This window comes from Natator depressus, chromosome 7, assembly GCF_965152275.1.
Source record: "Natator depressus isolate rNatDep1 chromosome 7, rNatDep2.hap1, whole genome shotgun sequence".
Taxonomy (NCBI): Eukaryota; Metazoa; Chordata; order Testudines; family Cheloniidae; genus Natator; species Natator depressus.
The window spans coordinates 8,002,253-8,022,337 of record NC_134240.1 but is presented as its reverse complement, the minus strand read 5'-3'; the positions used below and the strand labels follow the sequence as shown (position 1 = coordinate 8,022,337).

Genomic DNA, 20,085 nt, shown 5'->3' with positions numbered 1-20,085 from the left:
TTGTCCCTAGCCACATGACCCTTTAAAACTGAGTCCGTCTCCGTCTCTCTCTCCCTTCCCACAAGTCTAGGAGGAAACCTGAACCCTGAGTTTGGTTTGTTTCTTGAGCCAAAGTCAGGAAATGAGTAAATTTTGGTGGTACTTAAGTATTTACCTGTGCCTAATCAGTGCCATGCTTGTACATACCTGAGGCATCATAGAAAAAGCCTCATGATACCAGAATGGTATGGTATTTGCAGTCCTTTGTTAATATCCATGGTTTGCACAAAAACACAGCTGGCCTCACTTACACTCAGGAGACATGCTTATGGCATACAGATTCTATAAATACTAAGACAGGTTTCAGAGTAACAGCCGTGTTAGTCTGTATTCGCAAAAAGAAAAGGAGTACTTGTACAAACAGGAGAGTGGGTTTGTGGGGGGGGGGATGGGGTGGGGAGAAAACCTGAATTTGTGCTGGAAATTGCCCAACTTGATTATCATACACATTGTAAGGAGAGTGATCACTTTAGATAAGCTATTACCAGCAGGAGAGTGGGGTGGGGGGAGAGAAAACCTTTTGTCATGGTAAACACCCATTTTTTCATGGTTTGTGTGTATAAAAAGATCTTCTGTACTTTCCACAGTATGCATCCGATGAAGTGAGCTGTAGCTCACGAAAGCTTATGCTCAAATAAATTGGTTAGTCTCTAAGGTGCCACAAGTCCTCCTTTTCTTTTTATAAATACTAAATGGCTGTTTCATAGCTCCTTTACAGAAAGTGTGTGTTTTGGAAGAACTTTTCTGTTTGCCTCCAAAACATAATTATTTTCAGCATCTGTTGTGCTGGAAAAGAGAGTGCTCAGGATTGACAGAAGTGTACAACTGTGTCAATATTTCCCCACGGTTGGGCTTTATTTTGTTCTATAGGAGCTGCCTTCTTCAACAAATGTTGTCTGTTGTATATCTCTTCGTGTAGGCTGTCCCTTTTTGTCCCAATAGAGCCATTACACCCCTTCGCTGTGTGTGGAAAATACACAAGAGGGTTAAAATCGAGCCTCAACAGAAATTGTTTATACTACATCATTTCTAGTGTGTGTCTTCTTTCAGAGCTCTCTTTTAAACCTATCTGGCTGACTGCGGCATGTTCTCACCAACCTGCTCCAAATATTAGAATTTACAAAGTATTCTCGAAGCACTGTTCTTGGTGTTTGGACCACATTGGAACTTTTCCTTCTATCTTTTAATGTCTCTATTGATATGAATAAGAGCATGTACAATAATATTATTTGTAACATGTATATTCACATTTGAACCCATAGAGTTCTGTGCATGTTCTCCCCTTGCTGTATATTTAGATCGCATTAGTATTAACCGGAATGAAAAGATGGAATTAATTGACTATTCCTCTATTTTTAAACAAACAACAGCAAAAACGAACAAAAGACTGAGTTGATGAAGAAGCTTGTAATAAAATAAAACAGACAATACGAGGAAAATAAAATTGTTCACTGCACTTTTTATACACAGTGAAAAACTATTCTTGAAATTTTGAATTGATTCCACATGTTTTATAGATTAGCGAATTCCTTGCACTGATATTTTTAAGTTGAGAGTTTAATTTGGGGGGCGATGGGGAGTAGGAAGAGTAGCTGGTGGTTAAGGGGAAAAAAATGGAGCCACATGAGTGTGAATTTTGAAAGGATGTTAGAGATTTTTTTGCTCTTTGGCTTACCTTGGATATTTGCCTTTAAATGTCTTCTCGTGAAAGATAAATTTGACAAAATTGCACCTTTGAGAATTGACAGAATTATAGTTTACAATATTTGTGAATGCAAGAAATTCTATGTGACAAATTTACAAATAGGCCTGCTTTGGAAAGGAGCACAGTTCCTTATACCTTAAAAATAACCTTTTGTTTGCGGGTCGATTTTTTTTTTTATGTCTCTTTGTTTAGAACATCTCATGTCTCTGTTGTCCCCATGACATGGTAAGGTGATAAGTGCCATATTTATTTTTATAAATAAGTCTTTCCATTTACTTTTGACTTTTGAGTTGCTGGTGATACCACCTTATAAGTTACCAGGACTAGTGTGTGTTCTGTTTGTCTGGTTCCTCTCTCCCAAAGAAAAGAATTAAAACCACTCTGCACCTCAGCTTCATTTCCAATGGAAGAAAATATCTTTCTAAGACCCTTTTATGTGGCCCCCTGACGATGATGGAGCACCTAATAATCTTTGATGTATTTTGTTATCTTCCTAACATTCCTGTGAGGCAGGGAAATATTATTTCCCCCACTTTACAGATGGGATGTAGGGCACAGAGAGAATCCCTACGGTCACCCAGGAATTCTGTGGTAGAGCAAAGCACTGAACCCAAGTTTCCCAAGTCCCAGCCTGGCATCTGAACCTCTGGACCATCCTTTCTTTTTCGACAACATATGCTCTATGCATACATGTTACGGGGTCAAGACAGGGATGTTACCAAATCCAGAACAGTATTGAGCCCAAGAGTGTTGCAGTATTGACTGACCTTCAAGTTGTTTAGCATAGGTGGACCCCTACACCATTGTGGAGTCTCATGTGCAGGCCTGGATGACCAGTTTGTGTGCGGGCAAGCTGGGGTTCAAATCTACACTGCTCTAGCATGCAGCACACTGTCTGTGTGGACCCTGCGCTCTTCACTAAAAGTTCCGTGGGGTGTTTTGCGTAACAGCTGGAGGTCTTAGTGCACAGCAGCAGGGTCCACACAGACAGTTAATGTGTGGCATGTTGGATGCACTGTAGATTTGTGCCCAAATTTGCTGCGCACTAACTCATCACACAGACATGCTGTTTGATAGTTGTGATTCTGGATTTTGGCCAGCACTACGGTTGACCATTTGACCCTTAGGCTAACATGGAGAGGAAGTGACTGTATTACTAGATATCAACAGATACTCCTGAAGTTTTTTATTTCCTCCATGGCATTAACCATATGTATTTTATTATTATTATTTATTATTATTATTATTTATTATTATTTTTAGTGCACAGAAATTATAAAATTACTTTTAATTGTTCCTTATTTGGCCCCATAAGGCTACTCTGTAATTTTGGCTTCCCATGGATCTTCATATGCATATGGAAAATGAAATTAATTGGAAATCACACCCTGAAATCTATTAAGTTAATCAAGCTAACAGTTTGTGGGGTGTCCTCATACACAGCATGGTGTAATTGTGTATAATAAGCAACGATTTATAAATCCATAAAGAAAACTTAAAGGGGTAAAGAAATGTCAGGAAAGGACAGGGAACAGAGTAAAAGTTGGTACAGTTTTAATCAAGCCACTGTTTGAAATTAAACACACAAGACATGTTCTGAAAATGTCTTCTGTACATTTAAATTAATTGAATATTTCCTGTGAGATTTCACAAATAAAATGCTTTATTTATTCTTGCCATTCTAAACCACCTGAAACCTCCTTGTTCAACATTCCAGAATGTTTTAAGGATTATAGCATGGGGCTTATATCGGGGCCTATGTTTCTATGTGATGTACGGTAACAGAATTTAAACCTCTCATTGTTTTATCCTAAACGTCTCCAAATATTTGAAAAATCTTTGCAACCGAGTCCATAAGGTGTTGGGTATTTTTATTCATTATTTTGCAAGTCTTCCTTTAAAATAAATTGAAGATATTAAATGACATCTGTTTTGTAAAATCAAGTCAGCTGCAAGTGTGATTTTTCAATGAATTTGCTGTTAAATAGTTCGTAAAGATGAAAGACTCCAAAATTATTATACCTTAAAAGTGCAGTGGGAACTGATTTTTTTCATCTGAACCTCTCCCAGCCTGCCATTTTTTGCATGCAGCTATTGCACCTGCATTTTTTTGCACCTTTAGTTTAATGTGGGTGCAAATATTAATAGTCACGTGATAAATAAAGTGATTTGTACCTGCCGGCATGTAATTACGATGAACTAGTACTACTAAGTGTGCCTGTGATGCAAAAACTGCCAGCACATGGTATGGTTGCAGAAAGGGAGGTTGCCCTTTAAAATTATAGCCTACTTTGGATAACTGCATATCTTTAATCCCTTCTGTAACTTTTTAAAAACAATTTAAAAATTCTCAGTCTGAGTGTTAGTGCTTGTGAGAAGGGTCAGACTTAATCCCCTGGAGAGTGAAGTCCTGTGCTTATTCATAGAACAGGTACAGCAATGGCACAAACTAATCCATACTCTCACACCTCTGTACCTGAACCTTTGTTAAAGTGCAAAGGAAAATACTGAAGTTTGCCTTGTATCTAATATTGAGCTCCCACTATTGTTTCCCAGTACGGACTGCAGTGTTGGAAGTGATTTTTGTGTTTCTGCATGTTGTCATGTCAAGCTCTGCTGTACCTCTTGTAGATCAGGAAGGAGAAACCTAGTTCAGGGAGCATTGCAGGACTGGATGTAAAGAAATATGAAAAATACTCTATACTGTGCAGACAGAACTGGGAGAAGCAGAGAAGAATGTCAGTCGTACCTGTCAACGGTATGAGTGCTGTTACTTATAAAATACAGGTTTCAGAGTAGCAGCCATGTTAGTCTGTATCTGCAAAAAGAAAAGGAGTACTTGTGGCACCTTAGAGACTAACCAATTTATTTGAGCATAAGCTTTCATGAGCTACGGCTCACTTCATCGGATGCATGCAGTGGAAAATACAGTGGGGAGATTTATATACACAGAGAACATGAAACAATGGGTGTTACCATACACTCTGTAACAAGAGTGATCAGGTAAGGTGAGCTATTACCAGCAGGAGAGCGAAGGGGAAAAAACCTTTTGTAGTGATGATCAAGGTGGGCCATTCCCAGCAGTTGACAAGAATGTGTGAGGAACAGTGTGTGGGGGGGAGAAATAAACATGGGGAAATAGTTTTACCTTGTGTAATGACCCATCCACTCCCAGTCTTTATTCAAGCCTAAGTTAATTGCATCCAGTTTGCAAATTAATTCCAATTCAGCAGTCTCTCGTTGGAGTCTGTTTTTGAAGTTTTTTTGTTGAAGAATTGCCACTTTTAGGTCTGTAATCGAGTGACCAAAGAGATTGAACTGTTCTCCGACTGGTTTTTGAATGTTATAATTCTTGACGTCTGATTTGTGTCCATTTATTCTTTTACATAGAGACTGTCCAGTGTGGCCAATGTACATGGCAGAGGAGCATTGCTGGCACATGATGGCACATATCACATTGGTAAATGTGCAGGTGAAAAGATGATAAAGCATCTAAAACAGTGATGCATACTGCAGATGAAACTTCATCTCCTTACAGTAGTTAATATATACCATTTGCTTGAGGGGCAAAACATTTCTTTTTGAACTGCTTAACGCAGGAATTGTGTGTTAAATGAAAAGCTAGGTGCCACGAAAACTATCAGTAATCCTTATAAGGATTTTTTCCCCAGAAAAACATGCAATACAATATATTCCAAAATAAATATACCTTCAATTCTGGTTTCAGTATTTCTGCCTTTAATTAAATAGTCTACATTTAATTCTCTGTTTCACATAGACTGTCTCTCATTTAAATCTAGAAAACTGCCTTTGTGCAATGGGTTTTTTCTGCCCACTTCAAATGTGGGTGCACCTTGCTATCTAGATTTTTGGTGGCATTAGACATGAATATGAGCTGTTCGCCACAAATCTCCAATTACTCAGCCTTCACTGGACAAGAAAGAAACATCATAACCAATTCACATCAGATGTTTTTTCTCTTTTATTCCTCTTTTTATTTTCACTCTCTTTGGGTGAAATTCACCCACTGAGCAGCGGGCAGTATAATGTCCATGCATCACTTGTATCCTCAAAATAGGACTTAAGTGCTGCTTAGGTCTTTTGCTAGCCCTCCTCATAGGAATGAATTTCATTCTTTGCTTCTACTTTTCCACTCAGGATTTATGCCCAGCATCAGATGTTACAATAGGCCCTACTAAAAAACTGTAAGTTTATTACAATGTAGTATTTATTTTCATTATGGTATCTGTGGTATTTGCAGCTCTCCAAATGGGCAATACAGCAGTAAATTTCACTGTTGCAAGTGGTAAATGTCCAGGTCTTAACACCCATTGTATTTTCTGTAGTATATTTCTTTTTTTTATTTCTTCCTGCTTGAGACTTCCTAGCACTTTCCATATTGTGGCTGCTTTTGCTGTCTCCGTACTGTCACAGGTTGGCAAGTTTTGCTAACATGCAGAACCCAAGTTTAGAAAGATCTAAAACGCAAAGTTTGTATTAGCTCTGTGGTGTTTGATTTGTAAGGGACATTTATGCTGTTATGTTAGGACCAGGGCCAAGAAGCAAGGACCACAAGTGCTATATGTGGAGATGAGTAGCAGCTGTAATGCAAATCCATTGCCATCTCCACACTTTCTTACTTGGTTTCTGCCCTTGGGTCTGTTGAGCCAGCATAGTTCAACATAGAGATCATTTTAGCACCCACATGTTCCCAGGAAAATGACCCAGCTCAATAGTACACAATACTGAACCAGAGACACTCAGAAGAAATGGTGAATAAAGATCTCCATCCTGTCACATACTGAGCCCCCTTTGAAGATGGTGGAATTGAGGCTACTAAGCACCATGCAAAGCGGAACAAGCCAGGTGTTCTATGAAAGTGATGTGGCAGGGCTAAATTAGGAATCTCTGTTTTGTATTTCGCTGTCATGCTATATGTATTATGGTATCAATTTGTTAAAACGTCTTGATTTGGCAGTAACCTTGTTGTCTCTCTTCGGCATGTGACTTCTTTGAGTAGCTGCACAGATTTTTTTTACGCTTTCTGTATTCTGCACGTAAGGATTTCTTGCTATTTTTTAAAAGAATGTTTACGCCTAAAAGTGAAGTATGCACAAAGCAATGTTAATTCCCTGGTTTTTAGTGAAGTATGCACAAAGCAATGTTAATTCCCTGGTTTTTGTATTTGCTTCACTAGGCACAAGTTCCCCAATATCAATTCTGCAGTTCAGTAATGCATAAAGGAGTCAGAATCAAAAGTCCAAAAAGAGAGATTTTTCTAGCTCCAGAGCTCTGCGCATAATCACAAAGAATGAAATTTTGACAACATTCCAAGAAAACAAGTGTACATATTGCAGCTAGGGGCAAGAGTGGTATTTGTTCTTAATGACTGCTTGACTTCAGCACTACAGATTGCATAAAATCTGTTCTCTCAGCTGCATTATAATGAGGGCTGCTATGGTATTCAGTCAGGATTTTAGGACACAGTTGAGCTGCCTGACTCCACTAACCACTTTTGCATTAAAACAAAATGATGTTTAACAAAAAAAAAAAAAGTTCTCGGATATTTGGGTAATGGCAGTCTTATAAGTTTTGAGAACTTTAAAAGACACCGCTACAAAGAGAAAACTGGCAATTCACACATCCTAATATATCCCCCATATTCCCCTTCCTTCCTCAAAAATAGAAAGTCATGCTCAGCACAAATACCTGCTGAAAATCTACTAACCTCCCCTCACCCCCAAATCAACACCCCGTCAAACCTTCAGGTTTCTTAAATCACATCAGGCTTCAAAAAGTTATATTTCCCTTTTGGAATATTCAGCTAATGTGCCTCTATATTTTATATTCACATGGGAAATAGACAAGTTCCAAATGTACATTTGAAGACTAGAAGATCAGGAGATGCAGGAAGAGTTTTATAACAGCAGAGATGCCAGTTTTAAAACACCTGCAGTTTAGAAGGATATGTCCTAAATCACAATGGTTCGCTGTGCATAGGCACAAATTAAGTCTGAGATGGGTCAGGGTGTCAGTTTGTGATGGAGATGCTGAAACGTGTCCTGGGATTGCGCCCCAAAAATAGGTATTAGGGTGGCTTTCTTTTACTCATCAATGAGATCACGAAAGGGAAAAATTTCAACATTAGTTCTGTATATGTTATCAGAGTTCTCAATCTTAAAGGTGCTCTCATGGCTGAAAATAAAAGATATAATAAAGTAAAAAAATCACAGTGCATGAGTCAACTGAACAGTAGAAATTAAATTAGTGGGGGAATTTACGTACCTCTTCATTCTCATAGTGTATCACTTCATTTATCAGTGTATTTGGTTAAACAAACTGATTTTAATTTATCCAGTTGCATACACAAAACCACAAAATGAGGAAATTTTGGCTAGACAAGGTAGGTGATGTAATATCTTTTATTGGACCAATTCCTGCTGGTGAGAGAGACAAAGCTTTTGAGACTTACACAGAGCTCTGCTTCAGATCTGGGAAAGGTACTCGGAGTGCAATAACTAAATACAAGGTGGAACAGATTGTTTAGCATACATAGCACATTTCAAGGGACCATTCCAGGTGAAATGGCCTGTTAACATCTCTCCAATCATAGTGGGGGGAGAAATGGAGGGGGATGGTTAGTGGGTTTTTTTATATATATATATATATATATATATATATATATATATATATATATATATATATTTTAATAAGTCATAAATCCAGTGTTTTTATTCAGTCCGTGACTTTTAATGTCTAGCAAAGTTATGAATTTAAGCTCCCAGGCTCATCTTCAGAAGGTGTTTGTGCAGGTTTCCTTTGAGGGTGAGGACTTTGTGAAAAATGTACATCCCACAGGTGATGTGGTATTTTTGTCTTTTTGTCATTTTCCTATGTGTGTTTATTCAAGAATGTAGTGATTGTCTGGTTTTGCTCACATAGTTGTGGCATTTAGTGCACTGGATAAGGTACACTAAATATTGTGATAGGCATGTGTAGGACCCATGGATCTTGAAATGTGTGTTATGGGGGATGTTGATCATTGTAGCAGTGGAGATATGTCTACAGGTTTTGCATATGTTGGTCTGGAAAGGTCTGAAGCCACTTTGAGTTGGTGTGTCCTGGCCTGTGGGGAGCTTGCTTCTGATGATGAGCTTGGAGAGGTTGAGGGGTTGTTTGAAGGCCAGAAGAGGGAGTTCAGGAAAGATTTCTTTCAGGATGTGGTCCCTATTGAGTATGGGTTGTAATTGTTTGTTTAGACCCCATGTGGGCTGCAGTGCTGGGTGGCAGGTGACATCTTGGGGTGTGTGTGGACAGAGGGGTTTTATTTCTGTATTGTATTGTATTGTATGTCTTGTTGTATTTTGGCTAGTATGTAGTATAGTCACAAATGTGGTGTTATATATTTTATTATAGTTTAACACAGAACAAAGGGAATGTTTTAAAAGGTAACTGTGGGTAGTTTATGTTAAGATGAGCCCTAACAGGATACAGTGGGAAGTGGCCAGTATAATCAGAGTTTACATAACTTTTCAAACAAATTTAGATTAAATGCTTGGTCCTGCAAGGTGCCAGGTTGACAACACTAGACACTGAACTTTATTTATTACAGAGCAGATGCGGCTTGAGAGCTGGCAGAGCAAGCTTTCCTGCACTGTATCATCAATGTACTTCAGCCCTGTTTCACAGGGACTTCATTTAGACATAAAAGGAGATTTCCTTTTTCGTGCCCTTTCAATCCATGTCACCTCGACTGAGTTTGTCAACAAGGGTGACAATTAATCACTTTGTTTAATCCAGGTATATTACTACCAAAAGGTACATTAAAACAAGTTGGTGTTGCAAAGTCAAGCACTCAGAAGTTAGAGAATGCCCGAATTAATACAGCCCATGCAACCTTTACCCCAGAGGGAATTCTGCACCCACAAATAAATACATACAAATTCTGCACACAATATTTTAAAGTTCTGCATATTTTATTTGTCAGTAAATAAATGTAGACTCTCCAGCATGGCAGTGGGAAGCATAGGCCACTGGCTGCAGAGAAGTGGGAGATCACCCTGCAGCACCCTCTCCACCCCCCACACCCCAAGACCATGGACTCAGCAGTGAGGCTGCACCTCACCCTGACACAGTGCAAGGGCTGGACCTGCCCCAGAAACACCCCAGGGCCCTGCTCCTCTGCACCAAGATAAGAAAGTGAGAGCGACAGAGTCTCATGCGCACAACCAAACCTGGCCCCCATTCCAGGTTTGGGGCAAGCAGGCTAAGCATGGCAGGATCCAAGTGTGGAGGGGCTTAGTGTGCCAGGATCCAGGTGTGGGGTGAGAGGGTTCTGTGTGGGGCAGTCTGGGTGCGCATGGCTCAGTGGGGGGTCTGGATGCACAGCAGCTTGTTGAGGGGTTCTGGCACCAGGGGGAATGGAACTCTACAGGGGAGTCCAGGTGAAGGTTATTGGGGATCAGCGGGGTGGGGAAGGCGGGCTTGGTGTGGGGGGCTTGGTGGGATGGTCCAGGTGCAGGGGGGTGGGGCTTATTGTGGTGGGGGTCTGAGTGTGGGGGACTCAATGAGGGGGTGGTCTGAGTGCAGGGGTGGGGTTCCAGATGCAGGGGGAGTTGCTCAGCAGGGATCTGGATGCAGGAGGGGTGGGATTTGGGGGGCAAGGAGGGCAGGTGCAGCGTGGAGGTTTGGGTGGGGGGGGCTCGGGGAGCGATCTAGGTGCGGGGTGGGGCTCGATGCAGGGGGGAGTGGCTTGGTGGGGGTCTGGATGTAGAAGGGATGCGGTTTGGTGCAGGCGTCTGGGTGCAAAGGGGGACTGGGTGCCAAGGGGCTCTAGATGCAGGGGGTGAGGCTCGGCAGGGTTGGAGTTTAGGTATGGGTGGCTTGGTGAGGGTTTTCTGGGTGTTGGGAGCTGGATGCATGGGGTTTGGGCAGACGGGAGCAGCTTCCCATAGAGAGACCCCCCCACACACCCCTGTGGCTGAGGAGCTATGCGGGCAACATAGGCGGTGGGTATAATAGGCTAGGAGAGGCTAAGCCTCATCTGGTGGCAGAGCAGCAGCGGCTGCACCAGGAACCTGTGCCATGGTGGCCCTGTCTGTGGTCTGCCCTTTCCCATCCCTGCTCTTCCCCTTCTCCGAGGCACCCACTGCTCACCCATCCCTCCTCTCCTCCATCCCCTCCCTGCGAAGCTGCTGCGTCCCTGCGGGTGGTGGGGGCCTGGCGGGAGGAGGGGATGTGTGGAGGAGAGGAGGGACTAGCAGCTGAGCCCAGTGCAGGGTAGGAAACACTAGCTGAGGCATCCCCAGACTAGTCTCCCCCCACCCGTGGTGATTTAACTCTCCAGTGACTGCTCCGGGTGCCTGAAACCATGTGCCCTCACTTCTGGGGAGGTGCATGTGACCATTCCTGCAGCTTCCCTTTGCTTCTCCATCATTCTCTATGGGGAAACAAAGAAGTCTGTGGGGGACATGAATTCTGTGTGCACGCAGCGACGCAGAATTCCCCTAAGGGCGAACCTTAATTCTGCACCCTTGTGTGTGTCTATACATTGTGACGGTCATTAATTACATGTAATTTTTTCCTCAGAACCCATGCCTCTAGGTGTGTAAATATATGAAATTGGTGCTCCTAGATTAAATGAAGACCCATTTATTATAGAAATAAATTAGGATTTATTAGGATTATCTTAAAATGCAGAAAAGCTGGATACTTGATTACTTATTTTGAGAAGATTTAAGAGTCCGGTATTAAGGGTGAGCCTTAGCTTAGTTGATTTTATCTAGCTTTAAAATTTTTATCACTGATGAAGTGTGTAGTAAGGGTTATGAAAGCAATTAATAACATCAGTGACAGGATCAAGGGATTGGCTAATTTATCTTTATAGGTTTCAATGAGGCTTATAATTTAGTAATAAATATACAATATATTCAAAAGTACGGAGTCATAAAAAGGATGATTTATCTGACTTATTTCAGAAGGTAGTCTGAAAATCAAAGGTAGTGGAAAACACTCATGTAGAAAGACAGTTGTGCGAGGGTAGGGGTGAGGATAGAGTGGGAAGGACAGAGAAGAGAGCTTAAGTTTACAGCAAATCAAAATCTGTAGACCTTTAACACACCTAAACGCTTTGCTGTGGTTTTTTTGGAGTGGGGGAGGGGGGAAGAGGAGGAGGAGGGGAAGATATGTCCTAATATGGGCAGCTACTATTTCACATCTCACTTTGTTTAGCTGGCAATCGGTGAGTGTGCTGTCGAAACCACTGCATCCTTCTTAAAGCTTAGAAGAAGAAGGGTAAGAGAGAAGGCTCTTGCCATATTAGCCTCTTGGAAAACATAATAGCTCTATCTTGAAAATAGCTAGGTAGAAAGTCCCAAATTTGAACGTTTACTCTTCCAAGGTTGAGAGTTTGGTCTCAGATGCAACTGCCACAGCCAATGCTGAGGGGCATGCAAAGGGGAGTGTGCTGCAGGAGCCCTCATTACACGCTGGCTTTTGGGAGGTGGCAGCAGTAGGCCTGTGTAACATCCGTGCTTCCCAACCACATTTTGACTGCCCTCTTCTCATGGATCTAAGAGAGGAAAGCTGCTTATCTCCTCTGTCACCTATGTGAAGCCAGCCACACTGTAGCCCATAGATTTTTATGGCCATGCTGATTACATTCATTTCCATCCAGACCTCTTTTATATGAAGTTTATGTAGTGCTCACCAGGGTCAATAGGTCCATAGTGTGATTGGAAACACTACTCTGTCGGCGGCTCAATTGTCCTGCCCTTGATTCTCCTTCATTACACTGTAATGTTCTGTTCCCATGCCATTGGGTTACTTGCATCTATTTTGCTATGTACACTGAACTCATAACAATAGATATTACTGCAGCAAATTTTACAGCAAAATTTCATCCTCTGTTGAACTTACACAGCACTGCATGGATTTTGATTCACCACCACCTTCTGCTTTCCACAGTGTAATCAGGTGCCTTACATGGGGTAAAAATATAATAAGGCAGTAGTGAATAATCCCTGTGTTTTTAAAACAGGTGCAAACTTTAATTAATTTTTTGCAGAACCCCTGTGAGATAAGTAAGTAGTGTTATCCCCGATTTACAGATAGAGAAAGTGAGAGACCGATTATGAGGTTTGCTGAAAATTATATAATGAGTCAGAGGTACAATCAGGATTTGATATCAGGAGGTCCTGGCTCCCAGTCCCATGCTCTAACCACATGTCGTATGATTCCTTATTAACATAGCCTTGAAGTTCTTTGGTGTTCTTTCTGACCAGGCACATGATTCCTATTGTTATGTGAGAACAGCCGCACATCCTGCCATATGTTGTTTCTGCACAGTGGTTTATTTTTTGATAAGCTACAGCAAATTTTAATGTATTTGTTAACATTCTTAATTTAAAGTCACATATTCCTATCAACAGTAGTGAAAAGTTATCAAGTTCTGTAACAGGTGAAACCACAGTCCTCAATGCATTGTTTTGTGATCAAGAATCCAGTAGTTAAATATACACAGCAGTGGGCTGAAAACAAGTGGTTCATTTTTGCTGCAGGCAGTTCCAAGGGACTGGAATAATCATAGTTCCCAAAAGGCAGGTCCAATTTTATTAATTCAAAATAGGCTTTCATTATAGCACTGAGCCTATTTCAATTTCAAGGTGTAGCACTGCAATTTGTATTCACAATACTAATAGAAAAGAGGGAGATGTATTGTAGAATGCAATATAAAGGATTTTTGTCCCTTTGAGCATTATGTTCCATTTTGAAATGCTAACATGTTAAATTTTGTCTTTGAAAAAATAGATAGGTTTTATCTATGTCTATATCTGGATATAATATTAATTTGCTAGGAATGTACTTAGGTCTTTGCTATAATTGTAGGTCCTTAAAGTCGGTGAAAATTTTGCCTAAGGTTTTCTCTGTACTTAAAAATTAGCTCAATAAAACTACAGTGTGGAAAAAAAACAAAAACAAAAACCTAACCACCCTTGACCTATATCGCTATGCCACCCTAATCCCCAGTGTAGATGCAGCAATGTTAATGGAAAAAAGTTCTATCAACATTCAGGGAGGTGGTGTTGCTATGACAATGGAACAACCTCTTCCATTGGTGTATGCTGCATCTGACACAGGGTTCTGCCAGCATAGATATGCCAGTATAGTCTGCATAGTGTAGACACAGCCTAAGTAACGACTGGAGACTTTGATCCTCAGCTCTGACAGATTCACTAGAAACCAGGTGGATTTTGTTGAAACAAATGTATGTGAATATTTTGAATGAACCTCTCTCCAAAACCAAGAAAGGCAAATTAACATGAAAATGACCAGAAATAACATTTTCCATTAGTGTTAACTAAGAAACAAAATATAAGTAAAATCTAGTGAAAACATTTTCAAGTCTTTGATACTAAATATATTCAGATTGTAATTAGTTAAGAACACAGGCTATCATCAGAAGCATTTCTTTATTCCGCATGGAACAGTTGGGGGATATTACTGCTGAATTACTGACAAAACCTATGCACTTTTAATGAGCAGTCTGACCTTTTTTTTTTGTAACTGTAAAGAAAACACTTAAATTAATTTCACACAAAGACTTATCAGCCAATAGACAGAAATAGAAATCGACTGAGAGACCTTAGTTGCAAAGCAAAGTGCTGTTGAAAATGCTGCATTATGCTGTGGCATAGAACATGCTTTTAACTATTGACATGTTACTTTATTAATTGTGCTAGGCCCTTTTAAAGTCTTAAATGTTTGTAACTGCACAAATTTGTGCAGTTACAATTGCTCGTAGCTTTGATAAAACAGTTTGAATAGATGATAACTGAATAGATCCATTATAACATTGTCTGAATATACGTGTAATGTATTTCCGTAGAAAATCTATTAGAATCTATGCTTCTTTTACAAGTTATCCTGTGAGTACAGTTAAATCACTTGATATATTCTGACTAAAATTACATTTCTTGTATGGGATAGTCTTTCCTAATGTAATCTGGGAGATCAGGCAGGACGTAACATAAAAACAAAATAGAAATTTGTGAGAGCTTTTCTAGAAATCAGATCTTTAAATAAAATAGAAATGGTGGCAATAAGTAGTGAATCAACTTGATAAATACTGAATGATCAAGCCTAGTTACGGTAAAATAAGATTTGGCTGGTTTACTTCATTTTCCAGAGCTTGGGCAAATAACTATTGAATTACATTACTTCATGTTGGTTTCCCCTAGGGCAAGAAGAACCTGCTCTACTGTGTTCTGCTGAGCTGGTGTATTGATTAGTACTTCAGGTCTAACCTTTACATGGTTATTCTTACTTTAGTGCACTTATTTATGTCTTTGATCGTTGTCTTTGTGCAGTTATTTTATTGCCTAGATATTCTTTTTGGCAGACTATAATAATATATGCATTTAATTCAGCTCTCTTACTTTGTTATAGCCAAATGAATATAATTAGTTCATTGTATAGCATGCAAGCTATGAGTGAAATTGACTTGGTGGCCTTAAGACCTGTGGTACAAGGGTAATGATTACATGCATAATTGACAGCACTTATCGTTGGAAATACAAAGCTTTCATTGTCAGGATGGTTAGTGACTAAAACTAATCTAATTAAATGCTTGTAGTGTCCATTAACAGTGCCAACTTAGATGTTTTGTCATAGCAGCCATGTGATTTTAGGTTTTGCTACTGTGGGTTGGAAAGTGATTTATAGTTTAATTCATCTTAATAATTTGTATGCTTAGAAAACACTGATATAAAACTTTGTTGCATTTAAATTTCCTTGTTATCTGCCTTGCAGTGGCATGAATAATAGGAGAGCTGGGAACATGAATATGTTGAAATGCATGAAGTATTTTCAAGGAGAATGTTCTTAAGGGTCAGAATGATATATGCCAAATGTTAGTGGATGGATAAGCATGGGGGTTTTGTCTTGAGAAGCCTGAAAATCAGATGTACTTTGGAGTGCTACTTTTACCAGCTGTGTGAAAAACTTGTGTTTTAGTCTTAATACTAAAATGTGGTTAAATATTCAGGTAAATAGTTATATTGTCAGCTGTAGTGACTGAGCAAATACCACAGTTTCTTGCGTGCACGCGCGCACACAAAATAAGTGCATTAATTAATGACTTCATCGAACTCCCACTGAAGTCGAAGCCTTCCATAAACTTCAACAGGAATTGCATCAGATCCCATAAGAACAAAACATGGAACAATTTTAAACATGAGCATTTTCCGGACAGTGCTTTATAGTGCATTAATATCTAGACCTCATCTCTTCATAATACGTGTGGGGGCATCCTGATAGCTGTGAAAAACTGAAGCTAGTAATCATTAATAAAACATTTTTTGGACACTCTGTTTCTTCATAGATTAACACACATTTCTTATGCTTCTGGAAGTCCAGGTAGCAGCACTGTTAAGAGTGCTCTCTTTTTCTTTTCCATCTGTGCTTAGCTAGAAGGTTAGATAGTACCTTTTTTATTTTGGATATAGACCTTAATAGCTATTAGCCAGGATGGGCAGGGATGGTATCCCTAGTTTCTGGCACTGGTCACTGTCGGAAGACAGGATACTGGGCTAGATGGACCTTTGGTCTGACCCAGCATGGCCGTTCTTATGTTGTTCTTCTTCTGACCTCACTGCAGTTTCCATGTGCTTGTCACTGCCAGATCAGATTACTCTTGCCTTTAAATTGGCTGTACCAAGACCATTTGGAAACTTTAGCTAGTGCAGAACCCGGTATCTTTGGGTTCATGTGAATTCCACATTAGATATTGGTTTTGACTTCCAAAGCTGTAAATGGTATGGATGCTGGCTACAAGTGAATTCACCTTTCTCCTTATGTGCTCACAGGGTAGCTGAGATCAGCTGAAATGTTTGAGCTAACAGTTCTTTGGTTGAAAAAGGAGGGTGGTAGGAGCAGGACATTCTTTGAGCGGGATCAGGGATGTTGTGACGTATCTCAAATCTGAAACTTGCTTCCTTCTTTGGTGTGACGTAGTTAATCTTGTGAGCTTTCTGCTTTCCCATGCTGATGAGAAGGGAGTAGTTTAGGAGCATGGGTGTATGAGGTTTTAGTGGGGGTGCAGTGCAAAGTCCTGCTGGGTTCATTGAGTAAATTCCTCCCCCATAGTTGTTGTTGTTTAACATTTACTTTGCATTTGTGACTAAAGATTCAACTATGCTGGACCCGATTTTAATATGCACTGTGCAAACCCAGTAAACAAGTGTCCCTGCCTCAGAATTTACAGCCTAAAAGAGAAGACGTAACAAGTGGATGAGACAAACATGCTCCCAGTTTGGAGGTCTCAGGCCTCCTTCCCAAGGGGTTTTGCACCTTCCCCCCATGCGGTTCAATCAGTTTAGATGTCTTATTGCCCTTCTTCCCCCCCCCCCCCCACCTGGGGTTCAGCCTGGCTTGGGGGAGGAGAGAGCCACACCTTCCCTGCCTGCTAAGCAGCCCAGCCCAGCCCCTACCTCACAACTCTACCCGTCAGGCAGCAACCCTCTGAGCTCCCTGGCCAGTCGCTGCAAGGCGAGGAGAACGAACTGGAAAATAAGACAAGAATGGTGGTTAATCTCTGTGCACATAGCACCACCTAGGGGAGCAGCTGTTACACTCTGGGCAGGATGCTGCATGGGCAGGATGGTGGCTGGACTGTTTCCCTGTGCGCAGGCTTTATAGGAGAAGGAGGCAGAGTGAGATGAGAGCAGCTGCTTCTCTGTACAAGGCCACACAGAGAGTAGAGGGGCAGAGTGAGGCTGGAGTAGCCATTTACCTCTGCCCTAGTATTTTATTGCAGGTGAACGTCACCCAGGGCTGAAGAAGGTGTGCAAGGCCCCAGAACTGGGGTGGTGTTGTTTCACAGGGGTCAGGGAAATGCATACAAATGAGTACCTAGGGCATTCTGTATCCCTTGTGCACAGCAAAGCTGGACTTTCCCTACTCCACTGTAAAGTGGGGAGCTTGAAACCAGGGAAAAAGGCATTGGCTTGGACATTGGATCAAGTGGACCAAAACCCCCATGTAGGATTAGCAGCTCCTGCTTTAGCCTAGGGATTGATGTCCAGCTGCTCCCTACCGAGCCTGCACTTGGAGATTGGAGTCTTCCTTGCATCCCCATATCTACACCCTTGTTGTTTGGGCTTCAATCAGGGACTGAAATTTACTCTCTCTCCATAAACATTTGCCTGCTACCATGTGCACATGTGACCACTCAAAGGACATATGCTCTGGTCCATGTATTGAAAACAATTCTAAAAACTAGGCAACCAAATTATGCAAGTTACATGATTATTATTCAAGTTATACATTATTAATGACTGTTTGTCTAAATACCAACATATTTTAGCCAGCTAATGGGTAACTCGTGGATGTTCTTTAACACTTGTTGGTGTGTTGTGTTATGAACAAAACTGACTTCTCTGTAAGACTGTCTAGCTGTTTTGAATTTTAGTGAGTTTATTTTTAAATATGTTGTAGTGGTACTGTACTACTTGCTTTTTGAAATAGGTTAATAGTTGCTATGGCTCAATAAATGACATTTAATAGCAAAACTGTGTATTTTTTTTCTCTTACAGAGGCAACAGAAATTGTTCTAAAGGCTCAAATCCTAGCTGGAGGGAGAGGAAAAGGTGTTTTTAATAGTGGATTGAAAGGAGGGGTCCATCTAACTAAAGAGTAAGTCTCTAAAATTCAAAAGACATGAGTAATATGCTACTGATAGTATTGAGGCTTTTGCAACGGCTGTTTTAACTGATCAAAATATCTTTAATACATGTTAGTAAATTGACTTTTTCCCTTCTTTTGTAGCCCTAAGGTTGTTGGGCAGCTTGCTGAACAGATGATTGGGTACAATCTCGCAACAAAGCAAACTCCAAAGGATGGCGTTAAAGTTAAGAAAGTAAGATTCTTTCCTCTTCCTTAAAAATTGAAGATAGTTTACAGTTGCAACTGAACAAACGTGCTGTAGTGTATGCCATTGTGTTTTCCACTCCTTTTTTATTTAAATCCCTGATTGACTGCATCCTATTAATATGACAAAGGAAAATATGTTATCTTTGTCTGCTTTTAAATGTTTGTTCACCACTAAATATTCTGAAATTGGCCACGACATACACTCCATTTTGCTGTGTATGATGAAGCGAATGCCTAGCAAATTCTAACCTGATCTCTGTAGCAGAAGTATGCCTTTTGGTAGGTGACTTTAAAAGGAGAAATATTACATTCTCCATTTTGGGGAATTGCTTTTTCTAGGATGCCCAAAGTGCCTTTTTTGTGGGGTGGTCATGTGCTTAATTATTGGCCTAAGTAAGAGAAACATAGGTAGCCCTTCAGGCCAGGCTTTCTTAGACTTTCATGCTTCAATTGAATCCTTTAAGGAATTAAATCAAGTAAGTAAGGCTGCTGCTGGAAATTTTCAGATTTTTTTTTTCTCTAACTTTGCTTTGTTGAGAGAGGGAATATAATGAAGAGCTATGCTGCCTACTTGATGCCAGGAGACAGCTATGCAAACTTCTTTGGCAGGAGTTGAAGAAAAAATGGGTAGCTGCTAATGTAGTGCCAGCGTCTTGGCGTTGGTGGAGAAAGAGGACATGTAGCTGAAGAGATGCTTTTTGTTGTGTGGCTGAGGAACGTTCTGTTGTGTGTCTTTAGCAGTATCTCTGTGGGAAGAAGAAAAGCTGACTAGTATAGTTCCTGATAGAAGTTTAATTTGAAATAGTAAAAAAGAAGAAACAAAAATTACTGCTACCTCTCAGAAACTCTGATACTAAATACAAGAGAGACATTTCTCAGTTTACAGCTGTTCTCAGAATATTGTGTGGTGAAAGCTCTCTTCCTCTGTAAAGTCTTATGCCTTTTTGTGTTAGCTAAACTGTTTGAAATACTCCAGCAGAGGAACATTTGTTTCCCCCCTCACCCCCCATCTGATTGGAAGATTGTGCATTCGTTTAAATGGTCAAATCTACAAAGCGGACTTCTAATTTCCATTGAAAATCAATAGAAATGAAAAGTCTGTATTTTCAGAATGGATTATTTAAATGAAAGCACACTAACTTAATTTAGTAGAGAGAGTACGAAGATGCTCTTACATAGTGGATATCCAGAAAGCTCCATACATTATGTATTGTAAAGATAAAACGTATTATTTGTAGCTTCTTTTTCTCCCCTTCAGCACATTGCTTCTGTAAATATATATAGTGTCAGGAGCAAGAGGCTGTTACTCTGAAACCTGGAAACATAGTGACTAGATTTGTGTGAATAGTGAAAAAAATTCCCATCAATATTTGTTTTTGTTTTTTTTAAAGAAAATTGTCATTTCTTTAAAT

At 40.3% G+C, this 20,085-nt stretch overlaps 1 protein-coding gene across 2 annotated transcripts in view; it reads left to right on the top strand.

Annotated features, from left to right (window-relative positions):
• Positions 1-20,085, top strand: part of SUCLG2 (succinate-CoA ligase GDP-forming subunit beta) — a 228,546-nt gene that overhangs the window by 86,257 nt on the left and 122,204 nt on the right. For both annotated transcript variants that reach the window (XM_074957445.1, XM_074957444.1), the window contains exons 3-4: positions 18,337-18,436; positions 18,569-18,659. In XM_074957445.1, the coding sequence (XP_074813546.1) occupies positions 18,337-18,436; positions 18,569-18,659 (191 nt within the window). The remainder of the gene's footprint in view (positions 1-18,336; positions 18,437-18,568; positions 18,660-20,085) is intronic.